Here is a 27,099-nt window from a genome sequence, read left to right as displayed (position 1 = left end):
CTACATTCATTTAGAATAATAATCAATGCTTTTGTTCTAGAATTCCATAAAATGGCAAAATTTATAGAGAACTTATGCTAAGATTCAAAAGTAGAGGCACAATACAAAATATTATGTTCCATTTATGCCTACAATAAGACGTAACAACGTAGGAATAATTTTGAAACTGTTTGCACTGCTCACAAGTAGACAATCCCTTAATGTGATGATCATCATTATCCAAAGTACATGTATGAAGACATGAATTGGTGTGAATATACTTTGTATACAACCGGGGGGGTGGAGATTTCAAATGTACTCATTAATATATTTTAATACATAGGATCCAATCTACTCAGATTATTGGATAAATAAATAATACTTTGAAAGCAAAAAAAATATCATTCTTCACTTTCCAATATCTATTCCCACTCATCAATATAAACAGATGATTATGAAGCTTTTGTGATCTTTTTCTAATTTTCATCCCCCACCTCTCAGTATTATAAACATATTTTAATCAGTCGGACATGTTCAAAAAAATTTCAGGTACTTGTCATTCTGTTGCACTTGACTTGATTCAGTCTCAAAAGATGTAATTCACAGAATAAATAGAAAAGCATTCAAATAAATAATTGGATAAACAAATATAGCATGTTAAGAACTTTAAAAATAAAAACAGGGATTTCTGTTCCCACCAGTAGCAGACTAACTATTTGGCACTATAATTGCCCTCCTGCTATAAACAGCCAAATATATATTTAATATGAATTAAACACATATGCAACATGTATGTAAAAAATAAAAGTAAATACACACACACATATATATCCACGCATATATTGTATATATATTTACAATATCAAACTACTTCAGGCATTCAACAAAAGGTGGAAGAACAGGATTATAATTCCTAAAATAAGGAAAACACAAGAAACAAGCCATATCATTACTCAGGATCCTTCTTTTCCTAGGATACTTTTTAGAGAATTGTGAGAAAAAAGGCAGAATCAAACTGCCCATAGCATCTTGCTGAGTTGAGGAGACAGATGCTACAAGGGTGAAGATAACTGGTACTTCAAGACCATGAGAGTCCTTCACAGAGAAACCGTTTCAAAGAGCTTTGAAAGTCTGCATTATGGTACCCAGAGTCTTTTTTGAAATGCTTCATGGTACATGTTTAGTTAATCTTCAAGAAACAAAGCAAAGAAAAATTACTGAGGTGATATAACTGGAACAATTCTTAGAGTTCACACTAAGCTGGAAGGTGTATGTGTACTGACCAGGCAGAGTATAGAGAGCTTGGGGCATTCAGTTGAAACCCTGGAGGATCACAGGATTAAGCTAACCCTGGAGTTAAGGTTACTCTAGACCTTCAGTAACAAAACTTAAATGTAAAATGCAAAAAAAAAAAAAAATGAACTAGTCTTCAACCCCCTTAAATGTCTTCAAAGTCAAAATTCGACTCTTCAGAAAAAAAAATGACAATAAAATCTATACACTCAATAGCATAACCTTTACAATGTCCAGCATCTAGCAAGAAATTATTAGACATGCAAAAAAAAAGTTAGAAAATGCTCATCCATAAGCAAAAGAAAAAGTGGTTAAAACAGACCAGAGAAAGATAAAGACATTTACAACAGCTATTATAACTATGCTCGATCATTAAAATAAATATACAAATAATGGGAAAACAAGTGAAAGGAAACTTTCAAAGCTGAAAAGTACAATGTTTGAAAATCTCACTGGAAACTTATTTCAGGAAATCAGAGAATGCAAATAAAAGAAAGAATGAACTTAGACGAAATAAGTGGTAGAAGTGAGTCATGTGTAAGTACATAGAAAAGAAGCTATAGAAAAATAAATAGAATCTCAGTTACCTAAGGAACAGTATCAAGTTGTCAAATATGCATGTATTTGAAGCACTTTTCTCTGAAAGAGAAAAGATTAGTATGGGACGGGGCGGGGGGGTGGGGGTGGGGACCTGAAAACACTGTGAGGTCCAAACATTTTTCAGAACTGGATGAAAATTGTAAACACACAGTCCAGGAAGTTCAATGAACCAAAGTTGAATAAAAACAAAGCAATCTAAAAACCATCACAATCTCATTGCTGAAAACTCATGGAGAAAAATTTTAAGATGAAAAGAAAGGGTCACAATAGAGGAAAACATAATTACCACTGACCTTGTCAGAAATAGTGAGACTTAGGAGGCAATGAAACAATACAATGTCTTTAAATGCTGACAGATAAACAAAACTGCTAACTTAGAATTCAATGTCCACTGAAAATATCCTTCAAAAATGAAGACATTTTCAGGTTAAGGAAGCTGAGAATTCAAGGCTCCATAAAGAATGTTCAAAAAAAATTGAAGAATAAGAGAGGTAAATAGAGAGCCTACATCCTGGGAACAAATCTTTACTCCTCACACTTCAGATAGAGCCCTAATATCCAGAGTATACAAAGAACTCAAAAAATTAGACAATAAGAGAACAAACAACCCAATCAACAAATGGGCCAAGGACCTGAACAGACACTTCTCAGAGGAGGACATACAATCAATCAACAAGTACATGAAAAAATGCTCACCATCTCTAGCAGTCAGAGAAATGCAAATCAAAACCACCCTAAGATACCATCTCACTCCAGTTAGATTGGCAGCCATTAGGAAGTCAAACAACAACAAGTGCTGGCGAGGATGTGGGGAAAAGGGTACACTCGTACATTGCTGGTGGGACTGCAAATTGGTGCAGCCAATTTGGAAAGCAGTATGGAGATTTCTTGGAAAGCTGGGAATGGAGCCACCGTTTGACCCAGCTATTCCCCTTCTCGGTCTATTCCCTAAAGACCTAAAAAGAGCATGCTACAGGGACACTGCTACATCGATGTTCATAGCAGCACAATTCACAATAGCTAGGCTGTGGAACCAACCTAGATGCCCTTCAATGGATGAATGGATAAAAAAAAATGTGGCATTTATACACAATGGAGTATTACTCTGCATTAAAAAATGACAAAATCATAGAATTTACAGGGAAATGGATGGCATTAGAGCAGATTATGCTAAGTGAAGCTAGCCAATCCCTAAAAAACAAATGCCAAATGTCTTCTTTGATATAAGAAGAGTAACTAAGAACAGAGTAGGGTCGAAGAGCATGAGAAGAAGATTAACATTAAACAGGGATGAGAGGTGGGAGGGAAAGGGAGAGAGAAGGGAAAATGCATGGAAATGGAAGGAGACCCTCAGAGTTATACAAAAGTACATACAAGAGGAAGTGAGGGGAAGGGGAAAAGTAATATAAGGGGGACAAACGAATGTCAGTAGAGGGAGCAGAGAGAGAAGAGGGGAGGGGAGGGGGGATAGTAGAGGATAGGAAAGGCAGCAGAATACAACAGACACTAGTATGGCAATATGTAAATCAATGGATGTGTAACTGATGTGATTCTGCAATCTGTATATGGGGTAAAAATGGGAGCTCATAACCCACTTGAATCAAATTGTGAAATATGATATATCAAGAACTATGTAATGTTTTGAACAGCCAACAATAAAAAATTTAAAAAAAAAAAAATTGAAGAAAATAATATCAGATCAAAACTCAGATCTAAAGAAAGAAATGACAAGCATCAGGGAGAAACAGTCCTTATTTTTAAAACTTTCAAATTTAATTATTTAAACTATAACCATGTAAATCAAAAATTATATCAATATATTATGAAATGTATAATATGTATAGAAGCAAAAGTTATGACAATAATAATAAAAAGGATAAGAGTGAGAAAATAAAATATATTTGATAAGGTTCTTACTTTTTATGTAAACTGCTTTAGCAGTGTTTCAAGATAGATTCTTATAAGTTAAAGATACTTGTGAATCCTAGAATAACATCTAAAATTTTAAATAGATATTACTTATAAGTTATAGATAAAATAAATTGGAAAACTAAAAATATTGAACTAATTCAAAATATGAAGGAAGAAAGTAAAAATAAGAGTAGATGAGAAATAACAAAGTAATAAAGTTAAAATCAATCATATTGAAAATTATGTTAAATATAAGTGGTCTACACATTTCAATTTTAAAAGTGAGAGGTTGTCAGACTAAATAAAAATGTAAGATCTAAATATATATACTGTCTCCAAGTTTGATATATAAAGTCCTAGATATATAAAGAAAAAGTTGGAAAAATACAGGCCATTCAAATACTCATTATAAAAAAGTTTTAGTGGCTATATTAATAGCAGACAAAGTAGATTCAGATCAAGGAATATAATCAGGCATAAAAAGGGATGTCTCATAATAAAAGGATTTATTCAAGAAGACACAATAATCTAAATGTATAATAACTAAATATACAGCTTCAAAATACCAGAAACAAAAACTGACAAAATGCCAGGAGAAATCAACAACTCCACTATTACAGTTGGAGATTTTAACAACTGTCTTTTAGTACATAATGGAATAAGTAAAAGGGAATCAGGTTAAAAGATTGAACACAATTAGCTAAACATTATATTTATAGAAGATTATTCACAAAACTATAGAATACATATATTTTTTTAAGGGAACACACACCATATTCTTGGCCATAAAAAAAAATCTCAGTAACCTGGAGAGGATAGAAACCATTCAGAGTATGGAGGACTCAAGATAAAACTGTCAGTAAGCAAAAGAACGGGATTTGGCTAGAAAACTGGTTTCAGTAGCCAGGCCTACTACAACATGCTACTGGCCAAGGAAAATACTGCCAACTTCTGAAAAGATGTCCTTTTTTCTGGTGAATTATTGGTCAAAGTATATATAAAACAGAATCTAGACATTCAAAAATAGTCCTTTTTAGGAGTTTTTCACTTTTTGTTTATCCATCCCTGCATTACTCATCTTTTTTTTTTTTTTCTAAGTAGAAAGGAGGAGAATGAGCTTTTACTTACATCCACGCTCATATCCTATTTTTGTCCACCAACGTTTTCCAGGTAGAATAGTGTGTCCAGTTTTAAATTTCATCCCTGCATTATTTAGCAATTGAGGGCAAACATCTTATTTTGAAATTCAAAGTATAACATGTCACTTTTCTCCATACTAGTCAGGTTTCTGTGCTCACAACTACCATGATTACCAAGATTGCTAGTTATTTAATGTTTAGGCACCAATTCTCTCAGCCTGTAAATGAAAAGCTTTTGTTAATTTCACTGTTCTATCACTTGTCCATAAAGTGCCCTCAAGATTCTCAAAGCTTATAAGGAATATATGGGATCCCTATTATAAATTTTGAAGGACTAAGACTTTCAATTCTTTGCTGATTAAATTTAGATTCTGATGTAAAAATGAGCAATTGTATTTGCAGATATTAACACAGTAGAAAAGCTAAGAAATGGAAGATTTTCCAATATCATCAACTTTTCCAATACCATCCCCAAAGCATGTAAAACTTTGGGATAAATTAAACAAAATAAGTGCAATAGAAATAGAGAAAAAAATCCTCAAAATGTTGCTGAAAGAAATTAAAGAAAACATAAACAAATGAAGAAATATATTCCTGAATTGAAGCCCTGATATTTTTCAAGGAAGGCATTTTCTCCAAATTGATCTATGACATCAATGCAATCTCAATCAAAATTGAGGATTTTTTGTAGAAAATTAAAACCTGGTTCTAAAATGTGCCTAGAAATTAGACAGAATAGCATACAACAACCTCAAAACAGAACAATAAAATTAGAAGACTTACACAGTTTCATTTAAAGATTTACTATAAAGTGTGAATAATCCAGATAATATGCTATCCATGTACATGTGGACATACTGATGAAAGAAACAGAACCACAAATACATGACAAATCAAACTTTGACAGAGGTTATAATATATTAAAATGTTAAAAATATTCTTCAAAACAAATATAGAACAATCAGAAATCCTTACAGCTGTGACCCTTACCTTACACAATACACATGTAATAAGAATTGTAATGCATTCCGCTGTTATTTATTTTTAAAAAAAAATCAATGTTAAAAAAAATCTTCTGCTCTTTGAGAAACATTATTAACTTAAAAACATATCACCAACTGGAAGAAAACATTTGCAACGCAGACACTTGACAAAAAGAGTGCATCCTGAGTAATTATACTCATATTAAATTGATTTTTGCCCATTAATCTTCTGGTAGCATTTTAATAGATTTGTTAGGATTTTTGTATGTACACAATCATTTCAAATGATCATTTGTTTCTTTCTTTCTAATCTGCATTTATTTTCTTTCCTTCTCTTACCTTATTTTAAGAATTAGCTTGCCAATACAGTGTTGAAGAGAAGTTTCAAGAATGAACATTGTTATATTCCTGGTCTTAAAGGAAAATCATTCAGTCCTTAACAATGAAGTATGATAGTAGCAGGCTTTTCATAGAATTGCTGTGATTTACAGAACACAATGTGAGGATTCAAACACACGTGCATATCTATTTACTTTTTCTATTCACTCTCATTTATACTTAAAAGTGATAGCCACACTGTGCATCCTCATTTTGACAGCACAAGCTTTGCATCTCCCAAATAAGCACCGTTCCTCTGGCTCTCTTATAAGATTAGGATGGGTACCTAGCTTAAGAATGCATTTGGGGAGAAATATCCAGAATCATATGATACTTCACCTAAGTCTGACCAGAAAAATAGAAGTCAATCATGTGAGTTAGATAGAAACAGGAAGTTCCAGAGAGACAGAAAAATAATCACATGAAATTTCAGAATCCTAGGTAAACATGTAGTATTTATATCACTCTCAGTAGTTGTGGTTGATAGACCAATTGAAGAAAGAAATAAGACATCAGCTTATAGAAGACAAAAGAAGGGAACTGAGTTATATGAAATTCTAATTTCATCCTAAAGTAAACAGAAAGCTGGTAAATAAGATTTCTTAAAATAAGAGTATGTGAGGATACTTATAATTTAGATCATTCTGCTCACTATTTAGTATACCCACTAATTATAGGAGCAGAAATGGAGAAATATATAAGAAAAACCCATGGCATATGCCAAAGAAACGACTGGAAGGTCATAAACTAAAACAATAGTAGTAGCCTACAGAGTAATGACATAAAGAGAGGAGTGACAGAGTTTGGAGAGAGGAACAATAACATTGTTGTTAGGTGGAAGAACAGGGACCACAGACAGTTTTGTCATGAAAGAAAATGAGTTCATTTTTGACAAAATATTCTAATGTACTTCACAATATATGATGTCAATATTTGCAGGAAAAGAATATAAATATAGTTAGTACAATTTGAAATAATAATGAGTCATAAAAGTTCAATTTGTACTAACAATAAGATATCACTACATTATCACTGGAAAGGTTAAAATGAAAAAAATCTGGAGCAACTATTATTCTCACATGCTGGTAGAAAAAGACTCTGTAAAATGGTATAGAAACCTTGGCCATAGTTTCTATTTACACCAGTAGGGATTTACCCAATTACATTCCTAGATATTTATCCAAGGGAAATGAAAATTTATATTCTTTAAAATCTTATACATGAATGTTCATAACAGATTTATTCATAATAACTCCAAACTGGGAGCAATCCAGACGTTCAACAAGTGAATGAATAAACAAAGTGTGGTGTGTTCGTGGAATAGAATTGTACCCAGCAATATAAAAGAACAAGCTGCTGACATATCTAACAACATGGTTGAATCTCAAAAACAGCATGCTAAGCCAAAGAAGTCTGGCACAAAGAAGCACACTTTGACATTTGTGTCTCAAGTGACAGTGTCACATCTGAGTGGATGCATCAGGAAGCAGCTAGACCTTAGGGCCTGGATCTTGGAAGAGAAGTCTAGAACAAACATGTAGGCTTGGAAGTCACCAAGATTGTCAAAGATAAGAATAGATGAGATCTCCAGAAAGGAGTGTTTACGATGAAGTGCAACAAAGTCAGAATCCTGGATAAATGTTAGCATTTTAGGGACACAGAAAAAGGAAAATATCTGAACACACCAAAAAAAAAAAAAAAAGGAAAGGCAGAAAGAAGAATCATAAGAATTAAATGAAGAAAGAAATAACTCTGGGAGGTGACATTTTGTAATAAAGGAGAGACCGGAGGAAAAGGATGAGTATTCTTTGCCCTGGGCTGCTGTATCAGTGAGCATAGAGAAGACAGATTTAGAGGATGAGTGAGCATAGAAGTTCTAATACTGCAGTGGGTAGAGAAATGAATGGGCAGAGATGGTGGGGACAGAGAATGCACCCAGCTCCCACAACAGCTTGCTTCAGAAAGGGAAGAACACAGGGGATGCATTTCTGAATGTCATCTTCCCACCTGATTATAATTTTTACTATTTAATAAATGCCTCATGCTGATGGATTCTCAGTTGGATGTTTATGATATCACCCATGTAGTTCTGGTAAAGGAAAGCAGACATAGAGAAAAGTACATTTTATGAACTAGTTCACGTATTTTATAAAAGCAAAGATCCAGATTGTGGTACAGAATTAAAATGTGTTTTGCAAAGCTTTGCTTTTACTCTATGCAGAAACCTCAGCTATATTCCCCCCTGTTCCAGTTTACTTATATCTTATATGATTGTGTCACCTTGTGTTTCTCCATTTAAAAATAAAAGGCAAACTCAGCAATTCTTTTTTCTTAAACTGCTTCAGTAACCAGCAGTTGCCACATTAAAAGCTTTAGCTGAAAGACTATAAAAATAGTCTAATGCCCCTTATCAGGTAACTACTTTTGAGCCAATTCTTTCAGGGATGTAGCAAGGTCAAATCAAATGACCAGGGAAGGACAGGATATAAGAGGGGCGGGGGCGGGGCAGCGGGTGGTGGTGGGGAGGCAGTTGACTTTCCAAGGGCGAAAGTACATTGTGCTTGGAATGTTTTGTGTAAATGTTAAACAGCACCCACATTTAACCACCTGCTTCTTGTTTAGAAGGGTTCGAATGAACAATTTCAAGCACAATTGAGTAACACTCAAAAGAAAATCAAGTGTAATTTCCTAAGTTGCTGAAGCAAGTGTTCTTCTATGAAATCGCCATTAGTATTTCTAAACCTGATTTGATTATATTTGAAATTTAATGCACACAGTTCAGTGGCACCTGGAAATTTCTTCATGCAGAGATGGAATTATGAGGTAGACCTTTTTCAATGATTGTTTTTCTGTATGTATGAGTGTTTGAAGCTTTTAAAAAATGCCATGGGTCATATTTGTAGTAACACTAAATTATTAAAGATGAAATCTTCATTTCTTTTTTCTCTTTCTTATTATAGTATTTTTCTTTGCTTTGACAATACATTAAATTGATTCAGGGGAAAAAATCACATAAATCACATCATATCATTGTAGAGCTCATCTTGAAGTTCTTCACCTACATAGTGTCTCTAAACACTTACTAGTTAATGGAGAAAAGTATTGTGGAATCTTCAGGTTAGCTTGATAAATCTCTTAAGAAGGTAATTCTTTTACTGCCTTTATTAAATATCAATTTCACATAATTATTGCTACTTAAAAGCTTCAGCATGTTCCTCGATGACCAGATGAATTTTAAATGCTGTGATCTAATCCTTTCCCAAACCCTTCATTCCAATCTTCAGGTTCCTCATTGCCTTGAACACTCCTGCCTTTGTTTTGGATATTTTTCCTACTGAGGAACTCTCACTTGTTTTGTACTTAGACAAATCTTCCCCATCCTTATAAGCTTCACCTTGTCAATTTTCTTGACTCTTTCAACTGAATTGATACTTGATTTCCATGTTTTTATGAACCTTTCCAATTAAAAAAAATTGTAGTTGTAGATGGACAGAATAACTTTGTTTATTTTTATGTGGTGCTGAGGATCAAACCCAGTGTCTTATGCATGCTAGACAAGCTCTTTGCTGCTAAGCTACAGCCCCAGCCCAAACCTTTCCTATTTTTACCCACATGAGACCTTAATAATTTTCTACCTATGACAGCTCTTGTGTTACTACCTTCCAAGGTTAGATAGCTGTTCATGTACATGCCTTGTCTTCCTAAATAGATTGTTATTCTCAAATGCAGAAGCTTACTAGTTTTTTTTTTTCACATCTCTTGCAATGACTATCATGTTACTATGTACTTACCAGCAATGTTTGATAAAAAAAAATGTTGACTAATATTTGAAGGGAAAAGAATATGATTCTATTTTTATTATAGAAATGATTATAATTAAAATTTGGTTAGGTATAGAATTTTAAAAAATCTCTGTAAAGGGAAATGTTTCTAAAATCGATTTTAAAGAAACTACTGAAGTCAAAGTTTTTAATAACTCTCCTGAACCACAACATATGTTTATTTCATATAAGAGTCGTGGGTGGATCATTTCTTGAAAATCTCACTTCCAGAATGCCCCACAATAAGCTTACATTTAGTGACTCCCCCAAGTCTCCAATAATTTATTCTAAATGAAAAAAATAACTATCCAATTTTAAGTTCACACTTTAAGTAAACTATTTCATCAGTGTGAGGACTCCCCAAATTTTGTACACATTAGTGTTTAAAAAACAAAGAGGCTGAAATTTCAAATGACAAATGAAAAAAGTAAAGCTAGTGGTAATACTGCTGAAACTAATGTATTTGCTTTATTGCATGCTTGTTTCACACTTGATACTGATATAAAATTAATAATATGCCTTTCTCTACAACCCTAAGAAGTAGCTGATTAACAAAGCCAGCTGAGACAACACAAGTGTTTGCCTCTCTTATAGTAAGTCCCAGAAAACATGAATTTTGTAGGGTTAGAGATGTAAGTCAGATACCTCCTGTTCTTATAATGTCATTTTGGAACACCTACCATGAATTAGTCTAACAGATTACTGACTGGGTTTTTATAGACATCTTAAGGTTTATTACAGACATTTCAGAATAGTAACTTCCATAAAAGTATGTCTCATTGTGCAAAATAGTATATTACTCAATGTTTTAAAACTATTTTCAAATGAAATGACCTCTAATTCCAATGCTGGAATCATAAAGGAAAATTTAGCCATTATGATACTATATGCTCTCAGATCTAGAATATAAAATGAAGTCAACTAATATTAAGTACAATGAAGAAAACTAAAACAGACAGTATATTAAATGAATAAAGGTGCCTCCTTAGAAAGGGTGGTATTCTGCCAGAATATTTTACAGTGTACACTGTAAAAATATCTGGAGGAATAACATTCCAGGCAGAGAAAATGGTCAAGACAAAGTCCCTGGGAAAGGCAAGTGCTCAGCCAAGTTCAAGAAACATAAAGAAACTAGAGTCTGGAGAAGAGCTGGGGATAAAGGTGGTAGATACCAGAAGTGAAAGCTGAGAAGTAGTTGGGTATCTTGAAAAGACCTGTGGAATGGGTGAGTCTGTGTAATTTTAAGTGTGATGGAAGTTATTTTCAGCTTAAGAGTGAGTCAATCCACTAATCTTCCAATATATGTTGAAAAAGTGCAAAAATGCCAAGAAAAAATTTTAAGCCTATTGTCTTAAGTGTCATGTAGAGAAATGGCTATTAAATTTAAGTGTCTCTTCCAGCTCTGAAATTGTAGAATTCTATAACTCCCTAGGTAGGAAGGAAGGAAACCAAATTCCAGTACTGCTGGAGCCAGCATTTAAGTTTCCAACAATCTCTCCATACTTTGCACAAAAAGTATAAAATGAAATTTTAAAATAATAGAACTATAAGGAAACCAAAATATGACACATTTTCTTTTATTTAAAATAGAGCTCTATGTGCTTCACAGAAACAAGTGCAAGGAGTGCTTAATTTATTATTTTTGCCACTTTACAAAACAATACATTTTCAGAAACGCTACATAAAAATATAACATTTAGGCAGATAAGTATTTACATCAAGAGGCAGCTGAAAGTTATGCAATAATATTAAAAAGCTTTAAAATAAATACTTTTATGACTTGCTGTTGGTAAAGTTAAACATTTTGGTATGAAGCCTATCACTGAGTTCTTACTAAACTCTAAAATACTATGATTTCTAAATAAAATAAGTAATATTACTAGAAATTAATGAAACATGTGAATCCCATTCATTTCTCTTTGAAATTTGGAATTCTCTTTACCTTCAACAATTTAATTGCAACTATGTACTAAAATTCCCAACTGTACATTTTTTTGATACAATTTGTAGTACAGTTCTCATTTTGAAACCCAATTTATTTTTCATACTCCTTATATACATCCATTTGGGCCTCTTTTTCAAAAGGCAGTATCTTTTTTACATACTTAAGAATATCAGCTAGCTTACAAAAAGTCTTTACAACAGTGATTCTTTTCACAGTAGTTCAAGAGTTCAAGGCATGTTTTGCAATGTCAAAATGCAATGGTTTTGACATTTGTAATATGTTCTTAGGTATAAGAAGAGTCACGCTACCAAAAGAAAAGTATAATCAGCATTAGTACTTTGAAAGTCAATCCAAAATTCCCTTTTTGAGATCTGAATCTCATTTTCTGTTTTTAGGGCATTTTAAAAACGTGAAATACAGACCAATTTGGAATTATCCTATCCAGTCTAGGATCACAAGAGTACATGAGTTTGACATCAGTCATTGTGGAAGTGAACTAAAATTTAATATTTTAGCTCAGAGATCCTTATTTTATATAAAGAATGGCGCTGGATCTTTAAAATTGCTTAGATACATTACTTATACTATGGAAAAAATGGAAATATTGGTTAATGTTATTCTATGCTTGATTTTTTTAGTCAGAATTTAGACACGCAGTTCTGTCTTTTAGGCAAATTCATTGAATAGGTTCATGTATGAAAGGAAAACTCAATAGAGATATCAAAACAGGATCTATGCACTTGGCTATAGAAAATTAAATAAACAGTAAAAACATACAATGAAGAGCCAATGAATTAATCTTGTAAGTTCTCTGTTCAGTTTACAGATGTCAAGAAACATTTTGAAGTTTTAAGTCCTCATGTCTAAAAATGTATAAGCAGGTCCACTTTCTGAAGATATGTTAGTACATTAAGATGCTTTTCTGAAAATAATTACATTTTCTGTGGGTTGAAAAGTCTAATTTTAGTTCCCACTTGCCTCTCAGCTGGAAGTATTTGTGAGGATCCCAACATGCACAATGGGATGTGGAGACAGAGGGCAGAGGCTAACTTCATCCTTCACTCAGATTCTTTGTGGCCTAATTATTAACAATCAAATGCATATAGCCCAGGGAAAAACTTTCAGATCTGTGGAGAAACCTTGTAGTCTGATATGGACAAATAATGAGAAAATATGGTCATATTTGGCAATATTAAATTAGGAAGAGATAGAAATCACATTCTCTCAAATGTTGTATTTGCCTACAACTGAAATGGATGTTCTGGCAGTTCTTAGTAGGTGCATTTTTAAAAGGGTACCAATACCTATTTTAAATATAATATTATCTTCTAAACTATACAGCATAATGGCTTAGTTTTAAAAGATGGCAAAAGAAAAACAAAGCAATGCTATTAAACACAACAGAAATAAATTCAGCAATCACATTATGGGACATATATTTCATGTTCTCTTTTCAAGTCACTGCCTCCACTGGAATTTAGCATTAAAGCAAATGTAGGGGTCCTTTGTGTTAGCTTAAAGGCTGGACTATAACTAGGCAATCTTTTTTAAAATGTAAAGGAAAGTCATCTCTGTCATTAACAAAATCCTCTTTATAGTGCCAAGAGAATAATAACTGGTAAAGTTATGAGGTGAAACCTCTCATACACGGGTGCGAAAATTAAAATCTTGTTAAGTTCAGCATGTAACTGTGGACGGGGCTAGAACACAACTAAAAAAGGACTGGAATTATGAAGTGATTTAGGGTAGATGAAATCCAGCAGATTTTTTTTTAATGCACTGTGTCCTTTTTTTAAAGGACAAATATGAAACTAATAAAAAACCAAGAAGAAAAAAAGAGAAGTCAGATAATTTGCCAATACACATAGACGCAAATCATTTGATCTATCAAATCATCTTTCACCTCATTGCAATGCATAAAGAGAGAGAGAAATCCTGACACAAAGTGAGGCAGGGGACAGGACACCTCTCTGATCACCACTTGCACTAAGAACATCTATACTGTTGCCATTCTTAAATTGTGTTCATTAATTTTATCAGCCCAGTAATTGCCTACCTGGCCTGGCAACAATTTTATAGCTCTTCCTTTGCCTATTTTGGTTTTTGTCACTAATCTCACCCTGAGCAAATTATTTTAATAGAAATACAAAGGGAAATGGAATTTTTAAGAATCCTCATTAAATGGCACATTATGATAGTGCACATTCAAGGTAGGTTTAGATATATGTTCATTCATTTTTTAATTAGTAGAAGTTGGGTAGGGCACAGTGGTAGGTGTCACCACTGGAGTTCTGCAATAACTAGTAGTCATTTAATCTCTGATCCTTAGTCCCCTCAACTATAAAATATTGGGATCAAATTATGAAATCTCTTAGATTCTTTTTCAATTCCAAATTCACTTTTGGCCGTGACATATCTGAAACAATTTAGACCACAAAGGGATTCCTTTTTGTGAAAAGGCTAAAATTCGAGAATTATTGTTAAATAGTAGTTATGCTTTAAATATAGGAACTATTGATAATTTTGGAATACAGTGAGGGAATATTTAAAATGAAGTGAGGAAAAACATTTTAAAAGCTAGTTGGAAAAAAGAAAATCAAATATTTGCATTAAATTGTTTTGAAAAATTGCCCATTATAGACATTCTGCTTATTATTAAAATTTTGACTAAAATTTTTATTCTAGCTGGATTATTTTTTTCCTGTTCAGAAGAGGCCCTCTCAATGAAACTCTCAATCAAAGGGATTACTGTGTTCACTGAAATAGTGAATAAAATCCAAGAAGGTATTAACATACTGAGCCAAAACAAAGTATTGTCAAACGTGCAAGTGTCCTGTTTCACAAAAGATTCTTAGAACATCTCCAAAACACACAATGACACCATTTTAAGATACTAAGATGAAACATTCCTAAGTAGCTTATGAGGTTCTATTTGTGAGTTTATTTAAAAGAAAAAATTATTGAAGACACCAATGGCCAAATTTTATTTGTTTGCTACCATTATTTAATTTCTTGATGGGAAAATAAAATGCCTGCATTTTAAACACATTGAATAATGAAATCTATTTTCACATTTGCTTTAGATAATCAATCAAAAAGCTATTCTCTGACAAACAACTAAGTTGTTCACTTGAACTTTGTGTGATGGTGAACATCAGCTCCCTGCTTTCCATTGACTGGCTCTTAAGTTCCCTGGTATTTTTGCATCAACTCCAAGATAGCCCTGAGCTTGTTCTGTCCCAGTAAGTCACATGACAGCAAAATGCCAGGATAGTAAAAGCAGCTTTGTTTTCTTTGTCTAATAATTCTACAATAGTAGAAGTATTATAAATAATAAATTGTTGTGGAACTTCTAGTGAATCTGTTGTAGATTTTCATTTTAAAATAAAAGCTGATTTTGAATTCTTCAGACACTGCAACCAGGTTACTATTTTCATACAATCATGGAAATTTAAAATGCAAAGTTAATTGAAAGTATAAAGATGAAAAGCAAGTGCTATGCCTAAAATAGTGCACGACAGTCATGTTTCACTTAACTCTCAAGTCAGAACATAAATTAAGAATTCTAGATATGACATGCCAAATATTTTAGACACAGAAGAATGCATACAACAGAATCTGCACCAATTACAAACTTAAACGCATAACTTACAAGCAGCAAGTCCATGCTTAAATATTGACAACAAATAATGTTTCTCTTATTTTCGGGAAGTGATGCTGCATAGAAGTCACATCACCTCTTTGTACAGTACTGAAAATTCATAATAGCATTTCCCTAAGGTTTGTATTATATCCCAAAGTCAAAATATCTGAAAGGAGCAAAAGAACAGTGATACTCTGAGCCTAACATAAGAAGAATAATTTTTTTTTTGCTCAGAATAAAATTTAAAAGAAACAAATATTACACAGTGGGACTCCATTAAAAACAAATATACAAAATTTAACAGCATTAAATATATACAGTAAATCTGCCTTCTGCTCTAAATTTTATCCTATTTTTCATAAGTGAGCATTTTCTACATAAAATCATGTTGAAAACGAAGGAAAATTTTACAACTTTTAATGTTTTCTTTATCACTTTATTGCTTGGCCTCTTTCTTTTAAAAAATGCATTTTGTAATTGAACTATGATTCTGTTAGGAGTTATAGCTGACCAATACAAGAACAAACAAAATATGTCAAAATGTGCCAACATACAGATTAATCCAGAGTGAAAGATGAATCAATAAAATGTGGGATTATATTTAGATACCCTCAAATGAATATTAAAACATAATGACAAAGAAAATACAGATGTTAAGATATCCTCTCTTAAAAAATTCAATAAGTATGTTTACCCAAGACATGTGACTAAGATAGGAAATATTATCCTTATTTGAGACTATAGTACAATCATAGTAAATAATTTCATTCTCCTATATACCAAAACATTCTATGAGAAATAAGGTAACACGCACAAGCAAGATTACCCCTTCACATAAGCTCTTTTTAAAATCCCTTCACATAGGCACTTTTAAAAACTGATGATATATTTAGACTGTAATATCCAAATAAAGATACTTTCTAAATGTGTAGCAAATTGAAAGCGATTTTCAGACCTATTCTAGAAACCCACTGTCATACAGAACTCAAGACATCCCACTTTATATTTTATCTGTCAATTTACTTTCTTCCCCCACACACTCACATCCCTTTTCCCATTCCCAAATTAGACTTTAAAATCCCTGAGGGCAGGACCTATCTATCTGTTTAATTCCCTCTTGCACCCAATATTGTGGCAAGCGAGATATGGGGTGCTCCATGATTATTAAATAAATGGATGAATGCATGAATGAGAATGAAAATATATGCAAGCCCCATAGCTGTCAGTTTTTTGTCTTTCTTATCTCAACTGAGTCAAATGAAGATGGATTTAGGAACATATTTCCATAGTGAACTAAATTGTGTTCTATGGGAACTAAATTGTGTTCTATGGGAAAATATAGCTGCATGTCCTTCAGAACACTGTTACCCAAGTTGTGCTCTGTACAACATCTACAAAATAGTAAAAAGTTTCCCCTGCTCTTAATAAAATGTTTCCATTGTGGTCAAATAAAATGACAAATCCAGTTTCTAAGAAAAATTCAAGGAACATGTCTTTACTGATAGACTCTTCAAAGTACATGATATGCTAATGTTCAGTATCACTCTCTAAGAAGCTATCAAAGAACACTTTTGTTCTTGGATCATCTTAGCAGAAGAATGTTCTAAGAAACAGAGCTTAGGAAGCAATGTTTTGGAACAAAAAATATACCACATTACATCTCCTTCATCAAAGAAGATGTATAGATTTGAAGGAACTATGTAGCATCCTATTAAATACTTATTATTCTGTCTCCACAGAAAGAAAAACGAAGGCAACACTCTGATGAGCATTCTTCTGCACTCACCTGTCCATTTTGACAAGGTAGGTAAATATACATTTACTTCTGCTAATACTTTCTGTAGGGTTTAATTGTTATACTTTTTGAAATTTTTTTCTAAATTTCTTTCAGTATGTTTCCTTATTTACTCTTCTTTTTCTGTCCTTTTCTTCCAAAATAAGTATGTATAAAAATAATAAGAACCATTGAATTGTATCTTAAGTCATCTTCAGACAATGGATACTTGTTTAGTTATCTTTTGAAGTGTCTGGAAAACACTAGTAATCATTAACAAGCAGGGTAACTATAATTTTTCTTAGGAAAATGTTAATAAACATGGGTCTAAGATTTCCTGCAGGTCCATTATAATTCTGAAAAATAACTCAACACACTTTCTCTATGACTGAACTCAAATATCACAATGAATAATGTTTTTGCATAGGGAGAAAAGCACTACAGAAATTCAAGGAAATGTAGGATGCACCCTACCTCTCCTGTGTTGACTGTCACAAGATTTGGACCTACTGCCTCAGTGTCTGGCTTTGGAACATTTCTCAGTGTTTTAATATGTCAACCTATTTGCTTAGGGGCTGCTGTAGTAGTGAATTATGAAGAGTAGGAAGGAGGGGAATAAGGAGGAGAGATCATGTGAATGGGACTCTGACCTCACTTACATATTCCACCAGAAGATCTGTATTTGCAAGTTTTATATATTAAAAATAAGAGCATTATTTATTTTTAGAAAGCATTCTAATAATTTAAAAAGGGAAAACTATAGATTGCATGATCTAAAGTTCTGTTTCACTATAACATGCTCAAGTTCACATTTTTAATAAGTTTTCATTGCAGGAAAAAAAATGTGACTTTACATTTTTTTCTAGTCATTCACATGCTCTTGGTTCAAGTAAAACAAAAATCTTAATGATATTTATTACTGTTATATAGCTTATTTTACACTTTTATAATATCTTTCTCATTAAATAAAAAGATAAGTTGATGTGTTGCTTTTTAAAATAAAATTAAAGACAACATGGAGAGTGGATAAAGTCAACTCTTGCTCATGCTTAACTTTAGAGTTATCCTTTCCTGCTGCCTTTGGGCATTTAAATACTGTACTGCATCATCTTTGAGGTAGAACCAAAAATGAAAAAAAAATTCACATACAAAGGAAAACTGGAAAAGAAAGAAAGCTATTTCCTTTTGACACAATTATCATCTTTAGGCTTTGCAGTCTTCTTTGACACAAAGTTGAGAAATAGTCTTCTTAATTCGAAGGGCAGTTAGGCGGGCTGCCCCATTGGCATACCAACACTCCCGCATTATTCTTCCCATGACTCGGAGTGCCTGCAAGAGATTTAAAAAAAAAATGTCAAAGACTTCAGCTACTTACCAAAACAGTGCAAAAGAAGCAAAATCACAAACCCAGGAATTAATGCTAAGCTTACAACAATACAAGAAGGAGATCAGAGCCAAACTTCTTCAAAATATTATCAAAACACAAATATTAACCTGGTAGAAATTAACTTAATTGATTTATGGGAATGTGGCAGAATCTTCTAAGAGGAACCTAAAAGACTGTAAGGGACATGAAAAGGGTTGGAATTTCCTTTTCTTTCTTTCTTTCTTTTTAAATATTAGACACAATATATTTATTTTATTTACATATTTTTTTTAAATGTGGTGCTGAGAATCAAATCCAGTGCCTCACATATGCTATGTGAGCACTCCACCACTAAGCCACAACCCCAACCCTGGAAATTCCTTTTCTTGATCCAAGAGTTAAGTATGTATGAAAAATTTCATCAGGCTATATGCTAAAATTTGTGCTTTTTACCATATGTAAATTATACCATATTAAAAATAATAATTCTAACACAAATTTAAAAATATTTGAAAATTGGTATAAATCCCTGTCAAAGAAAGAAGACAAGCACTCAGAGGGTAAAACAATGAGAAGGCATGAAACCAGAGCAAGAGGGATCACTGAAGCAGGTGGCTGCTTTGGTGGCTTCGGCCCATCTCAGGCTGTACAACTTTATGTGAAAGACAAGAAACCCAGCCTGAAGCATGCAGAAAGTGTCAAAATGCTTACAAACCCTAAATTTAATGATGCATTTGTCCCAGAAAGGAAGCTTATAAATGAAATTGCTTACGTCTTGGCTTTGATGAAGAAAAAAATCAAGCCCATACTTCTAAACATTGTAGTAAACCTGAGCTCACAATGAAAATCCACAAAAATAGGAGAAAACAAGGTACCATAAATAAGAGTGAACTGGAGCAATACCAGCAGCATTGGATCCGTAAAAATATCAGATGTTAGAATTAAATGATGTCAAGTATACAAAATATGCTTTGAAAAGAAAGAAAATTCAAAACATGAGTAAAATGAACATTTTTCAAGTACCAAAAAAAGTCTCAATATGAAAAATATAACAATCAAAATAAAGAACTCAATGAATGAATTAGATGGCAGAATAGAAAAACTTCAGAATTCTGAAGACAGAATTAATGAGCTGGAAGACAGTCTGAGAGATACAGCATAAAAATACATATATAAAAAATAAGAGAACATTTTTTAAAAGTAGGAAAAAAGTTTAATATGCTTCCAATTATTTTTTCAAAAAAAATGAGTAATAGAGACAATGAGAATAAAAGAACAACTATTTGAAGAGATAATACCTTAAAATGATCTATTAAATTCTTCCAGACTGAGGAATGTTACAAATCTTTCAAATTAGAAAGGACAAAAATTCCAAGCAAGATTAACCAAGCTACATCATAAAGAATTTAAAGAACACTGAAGAGGCAGTGAAGTTCTTTAAAAAATTATCAGAAAAAAAAGATAAATTAAGTCAAATGACACATGATTTTGGTATTTGCTGACCTCTCAACAACAATAATGGAAGCCAAATGACAGTGGAATAATAACTTGAAGGTGCTTAGAGAAAATTAGTATTAATCTCAATTTGTATGACTAGATAAACTATTTCAAGACTAAGGACAAAATACACATTTTGGTCAACCCAAACTAAATATTCTTAAAACAAGTAGGCTTATAATGAACAAACAAACAAACAAACTTTTAAAGGATGCATATCAGGAAATAAGAAAATTACTTAAGAAGGAAGTTCTGAGAGGCTAGAAGGAAATGTTGAAGCAAAAAAATAGTAATAAATAAACCATGGTTAAAAAATCAATATCTGAGACACAGAATTAACATAAAATTTGCATGTAGAACTGATATTCAAATTTGATCACATATAAAATAACTATGTTGAATCCATTTCAATAATACATGATTGGCACTTGCCCAACATGCACAAGACCTTGAGTTCAATCCTTAGTACTGCAACAAAACAATACAAAACAAACAAAAACCATGACATCCACAACAAAAAGCACCATTACAAAAGACAAAAGCAGAAGTGCCATATCATTACCTCACAGACAGGGAACAGTGAAACCAATGTCAGCTTTTATTAAACCTTATTTTTAACAAAAAGCAATATCGTAGGTATCATAGTCAAGGGTGAAAAACAAAAAGTTTTAAGAAGCAAACAAGAATACCCACTGTCTTCACTTTCAAGTGATGGTATACTAGAGATCCCAAAAATTGCAATAAAAAAGAAAAAGCAGAAAAACTGGTCTCAGAATTCCCATTATTTGGAGCTTTGACGGTCTATATGGACACCTCAAAAGAACAACTAGTTTTGTACTCCCCCAAAAACTTTTCCTCACTATGTATTGCAGCATCATTTGTTTAAAACTAAATATGAATTACATGTGCAATATAATCAATAGTACATGAATAAAAAATTCTGTTCATTTCATACAATGGAATGTTACACAGCAATGAAAATGATCAGATTTTATTATATATAATATATATACATATATATACATACACACATAATACTGAAATTTTTTGAAAAGAATACTTACTGTAAGTTTTAATCATATTTTATCAATATATAAAACAAATAATATGACTTTTAGGATATATGTGTATACATAAATATATATGTGACAAATTGTAAAGAAAAGAAAACCAATGATAAAGAAATAATTACAGGGCTGTGGATGTGGCTCAAGTGGTAGCGCGCTCGCCTGGCATGCGTGCGGCCCAGGTTCGATCCTCAGCACCACATACAAACAAAGATGTTGTGTCCGCCGAGAACTAAAAAATAAATATTAAAAAATTCTCTCTCTCTCTCTCTCTCTCTCTCTCTCTCTCTTAAAAAAAAAAGAAATAATTACAATAGCAACCCCTCAGCAGGGCAAAAACATCTTCAAAGTATTGGAAATGTTTGAGTCTTCAAACTTGGTATTCACTAATTTTCATTTAATCATGAGATTTCCAACAATACAGATTTGTAGTCTTTAATATGTAAGAGATTATTCATATTGGACAATGTTTTATTTAATTTCAATTAGAAAAAATGTTTATCAAATAAGTAAGTAGAGGATCTGGGGTTGTGGCTCAGTGGTAGAGTGCTCACCTAGCACATGCAAGGCACTGGGTTCAATCCTCAGCACCATACAAAAATACATAAATAAATGTCCAACTACAAGAGCAAATAAAATATTTAAGTATGTAGGTAAGAAAACTACACAAAACATAAAAATACCAAGACTTATCTTAGTTAAAAAGAGTGGAGGTACATGAAAAAGAAAAAAAAAAAACATGAGGCAAAAATGCAACTGCGTAAAGCAATCTCTATAACAAAGACAAGCTAAAATATGTCAGCCAAAAAGGACCTTGGTCGTTATACTTAAATGTGGTACAAATAGCAGCAAATGGAATAGGGGAGATCAGAGCCTTAGAATAGCTTTGGAACTATTTAGATGGCTTATAGTTTTTCCACCTTCCCTTCTTTTTCCCTGTAGAAGCTGGAAACATCTTTATCTTCCTGTTAAGTCAGAGAAAGCACTGCAATCACCATTTATTGTATCTGCTTTGTAAGGTTCCAATATTGGGATGCTTGGAGTGACAGGATAAATAACAATGGCCTCATCCATAAGGATGTTTTCCCATGAGGAAGATTACTGTAAATTCAAACTTCAGCAGCATAGGTATTAGAAATAATTTATCAATCATAAAGATGAATGATGAGAACTGTAGTTTTCTATGTGCTAAAGACATTGAGGACCAATTGAATTTGCCCACGTTCCCCTCAGTTCCTAACCTTCTTGCTTAGGTGGGACCATGGGACTTGTTCTTGTATCATCAACAGGTGGAAATTATAGGTGCCAAAGCATTAAAGAGCCAGTGTGTGCTCATCCATCTTTTTTGCTACTGACCTAGAGACCTGGAAAGTATGCACTGAGATGGCAGCATACAAGGATCAATCACCAGGACTACACAGCCACCTTAGTGACAACAGGTGTTATAGACAGATGTGTGTGGACCAAGACATGAAGCCTTGTAGTATAAAGCCCCAGGACTTCGGGATTTGTTTGTCATGGACACATGAAAATCCTCTGAGATATAAAAAGATATGTACCTACATATATGAAATGAACTAGATGCCTGTGTTAAGAAAGAAAAACGATATGGTCTCTAAAAATTCTCTAATACTTTCCAGAAAAGAAAAATACTAGAAAGATGATTCTTGAGAACATAGCTGGGGTTTGATCTCCAGCACTAACACACACACACACACACAAAAAAAAAAAAAAAAACAGCAACATAGCCTTACTTCACAGCTTTGCCACTGGTTTGGGATACTTGGCCGGAACTTCTGGTCACAAACAACCTTCCTCATTTCCTCTATCGAGGGATCTGAAGGCACCATGTCATAATAAGGCAACTGGTACTCCTCAACAATTCCTACAAGAAATTTTTATAATAAATTTCCCTTTAAATAATCAATAAAAGTATTTATTTAACATTAATATCATTTAGGTCTTATAGGCATAAGTAACACCCTCGGAAGCTGGAAAGTCAGATTTATTAAAATAATGTAGAATAATATAGCATGATTAAACCAAGGATTAAGTTTAAAGTACTCAGTTGAATAGCTATGTGAAGTTACAGAATTTTATATTATGAAAACATAAAAATTTATGTAATTAAATGCTATATGTCATACATAAAATATTATGTAATAATTATATTGTTTTTTATTTCTATAAAATGTCATTATGCAATTCAAAAATAATACATTATTTATCCTAATCATGAAATTTTATAACACATCTTATTGCTCTGTGAATAAAGTATATTTTTCTATCAAATGATTTTTTTTCAAAGAAAGTTTTCTTTCTTTAAAAATTTTTAGACAATCTTTTAAAGGTGAACCCCTCACATTTATATTTTAAACTACTATATCTAAGAATGTTCTGGAGAAGCAACCAGAAGAAGTTGAATATGGATATGTCCACATGAAGGATGATGTTTACAAGTCTCAAATCCAAAGACAAAGGTGACCTTAATTATCAGAATATTACTCTCATAAAGTCTTAAATTAACTATAGTTCTATTATTTAAAATATTTAATGACAAAACCATAAAATCAAATCTCAAAAATATGAAAATTTCATAAAAATAATGAATATCCAAGATATCTTGATATGTACCAAGCATTGTCTTAACCACTTTATATATTTTAATGTATCCCTCAAAACTACTAACTAAAAAGCATACTGTATCACTGCTAGTCTACAGAAGAAGAAACTGTGGCAAGGTATTGTGGGTTTGTTCAAGAACACACAGGGATAGCAAGCAACAGATGTGGAATTTTTTAATTCAAATTAGGTTTTTATGTTCTGCACCACTGTAATTCTACTCTTTCTATAAATAGTTTCATACTCCTGAATATTTTACTATCTCATCTATGAATAAAAAAAGTGTGTTTTCTCATTTAAATATAATTTTAACCTTAGAAGATTTTCATAAATCTTATTTTAAAAATGAGATTGATATAATACAAAATGACATCAACACAACATGCAAAAAAATGAATGTAGTTTAATAATGACAGTTTTTATTGAAATTTTACTATAACTAGGTTACATACAAGAAGCTTGCACATGAATCAGTTCATTAAGTCCTCAAAGCCCAAGGGTCACTTTCATTCTTCTCATTTTATAGATGAGGAAAGTGAGACTAACAAACTTGCTAGTCTGACATTCAGGGAGTTGCTAAACCAAGGCTTATGCTATGTCTGTCTCACATGAAAGTGAAAACTCTAAACCATTGCTATAAGCATTTAATTTTTCTCCACTGATAAAATAATTCCATCAGACTGCACTTGTAGGGCTTCATACACACAATTTCTTCCTCTCATTATTAATTTCTAAACTCTTGAGAACAGTAGAGGCAGGAAGTTTGTCTTTCTCTACCTCCCACCTTTATCTTCACCTTGCTACATTCTTTGTATCAGAGGAAACAGAGAACAAGAAAAGTCTAATGTCAAGTCATTTAACCTCCTTGATACATAAAGTAAAGATAGCAACTCACTACACACAAAACTATATAACTTTCAACTGTCTTGCAAAGCATCATTATAGAAATCATTATAGAAATCAGAGTTATCAGAACTGTTTTCATCGTAAGAAGGACTTACAATGTAAAGTATTATATTCAACGTGCTTCATTTTTCTTACTGGAAAGGAATCACCAGATGTTATTCTCTTAATTATTTAGAAATGACTCAATATAGTGCTTAGGAAGTCACACCTTATACTCAGAGTATTGGGGATTGGCAAACATAGAGAATATTATCGATATCTTACCTCCAACTGAACACCTTCGGGCTATTTCCCAGTAAACTAGACCAACCGAGTAGATGTCAGCTCTTTTGAAGGACTCGAAGATACTCACATTCATTGTATCATCAAGCATTTCTGGAGCCATATACCTTAAAAAACATACACATTTCAAATTTTGTGTATGACTTTGTAGCGGTCCAATAAAACACAGTTTTAATAAACCCTGATACACAATATAAATTAAGATAGCTTACATCAATGTTAAAGGTAGATCTGAGGTACTACATAGGATAAATGTAAATAATACAGTTATTAGCTTAGCCAACAATTAAAAAACACTTTGAATAGAACTGGAGGTCATTTAATTTGGTCTTATTGCAACTGTGCCAGGTATCTAGTACCTGGAAAATACAAGTTTCAGGGAAATTCTGTGAGCAAGAGAGATAGGGCTCAGTCTCCACCAATGGCTTGCTGCCTCGGGCAGCTCTCAGAGGGCAGAGAGTGTTTTACCATCACTCTGAGCCCAAGCCTTCCATACAGAGCCAAGCAGCATGCCACAGACACCTCTCTGAATGAACAATTTCACTATATTGTGCCCAGAAAACTGTAGCCTTCTATAAACAGGACTGAATGGAAGCAATCACTAGTCCATGGGACCTAAGTCTGGTTGTCTTAGGGACATTTTGGAGATTTCCCAGAACATTGAAGTCAGGATACAACACCTCCTAGCTCTTTTAAAGTAGAGGATAGGAAAGGTAGCAGAACATGACAGTCACTAGTATGGCAATATGTAAATCAATGGATGTGTAATTGATGTGATTCTGCAATCTGTATATGGGCTAAAAATGGGAGTTCATAACCCACTTGAAGCAAAGTGTGAAAGATGATATATCAAGAACTATGTAATGTTTTGAACAACCAACAATCAAAAAAAAAGAAAAGTGCAGTGAAGTTTGTTAACATTCTCTAGACTTGCATTAAGAAGGAGAAGGAGAAGGAGAAGAAGAAGAAGAAGTAGTAGTAGTAGTAATAGTACTAGAGGAGTAGAAGAAAAGAAAAGAAAGAAATTCCCACTAATAAGCCAAATTGCAAAGGAAATTAAAAAAAAAAAAGTTAGATTCCCCTGAAGGAATCCACCATCCAAGCTTCTCCTTAGGTCCCTATTGTGAGGGCAGTCTAATGAGAAAGTTAAGGCTTTCTTTTTATGGGGAAAAGAAAAGAGGTCCCTTAGGGCTGCTCTGAATAAAGTGCACTGAAGTGTTCCCGCAACCTTATTAAAGCATCCCAGGAAACCAAGGGAAGGACTCACAGGTGCCACCCTGAAATCTCAAATATGGCTAAGAGGCCAGTTATACCAGTTTAGGAATCCTCAACTCTGAAGGGCCTTGAACAACTCCAGGAATATATCTTGATTGTTGCTGTTTTCAAGTTCAAGAACCCTGAAATTATGTCAAAGTAGCATAAGGCCTGATACTCATAAAGGAAATGGAAGTAGTCTGGCCACATAGCCACCTGCTGGCCATAGCAAGAAAACCACCGGAAATCCCATTACTCTTGAGCCTGTCCTAATCCATAGGAGGTATTTCACACATTTACAAAATGTTTGTTCTTAATTTCAGGGACTCTGTCCCTTAAAAGTGGGAAGTTTTTCCAAGCTTATTATCTTAACACACATCACTTTGGGAGAATTAAGGGTAAGTACCCTATAGGCAATACATAAATTGTTACATAGTATCTTTAAATATTAAGGGAATAAAATAGCACATAAAATTATGCACTATATAGAGTTCCTACCTATGTTTCAATATATTGATTTTCTATCTGCTTTTTAGAACCTGAACAGGTAGAACTAGCCTTGAATTTTGGTTTATTTATGAAGGATAAAGCTTTGGAGGGACCTTGCACGTTGTTAAGGGGCACTGTTTTCTTATCTGT

General features: G+C 32.9%; 1 protein-coding gene across 2 annotated transcripts in view; it reads right to left on the bottom strand.

The window, feature by feature from the left end:
* Window positions 1-11,665: 11,665 nt before the first annotated feature.
* The window catches only part of Acvr1c (activin A receptor type 1C), a 72,593-nt gene continuing 57,159 nt past the window's right edge, over window positions 11,666-27,099 (bottom strand). For both annotated transcript variants that reach the window (XM_046426922.2, XM_046426921.2), the window contains exons 7-9: window positions 25,189-25,313; window positions 23,151-23,281; window positions 11,666-18,795 (exon numbers count right to left, since the gene is read on the bottom strand). In XM_046426922.2, coding sequence (XP_046282878.1) covers window positions 18,670-18,795; window positions 23,151-23,281; window positions 25,189-25,313 — 382 coding nt within the window. In that variant the 3' untranslated portion in view covers window positions 11,666-18,669. The remainder of the gene's footprint in view (window positions 18,796-23,150; window positions 23,282-25,188; window positions 25,314-27,099) is intronic.

The sequence above is a fragment of the Marmota monax genome, unplaced genomic scaffold, assembly GCF_021218885.2.
Source record: "Marmota monax isolate L192 unplaced genomic scaffold, Marmota_monax_Labrador192_F-V1.1 WCK01_AAM20220418_F8-fsc00048, whole genome shotgun sequence".
Lineage (NCBI taxonomy): Eukaryota > Metazoa > Chordata > Mammalia > Rodentia > Sciuridae > Marmota > Marmota monax.
The sequence above is the reverse complement of the archived record's forward strand: the minus strand, read 5'-3'. Positions and strand labels throughout refer to the sequence as shown.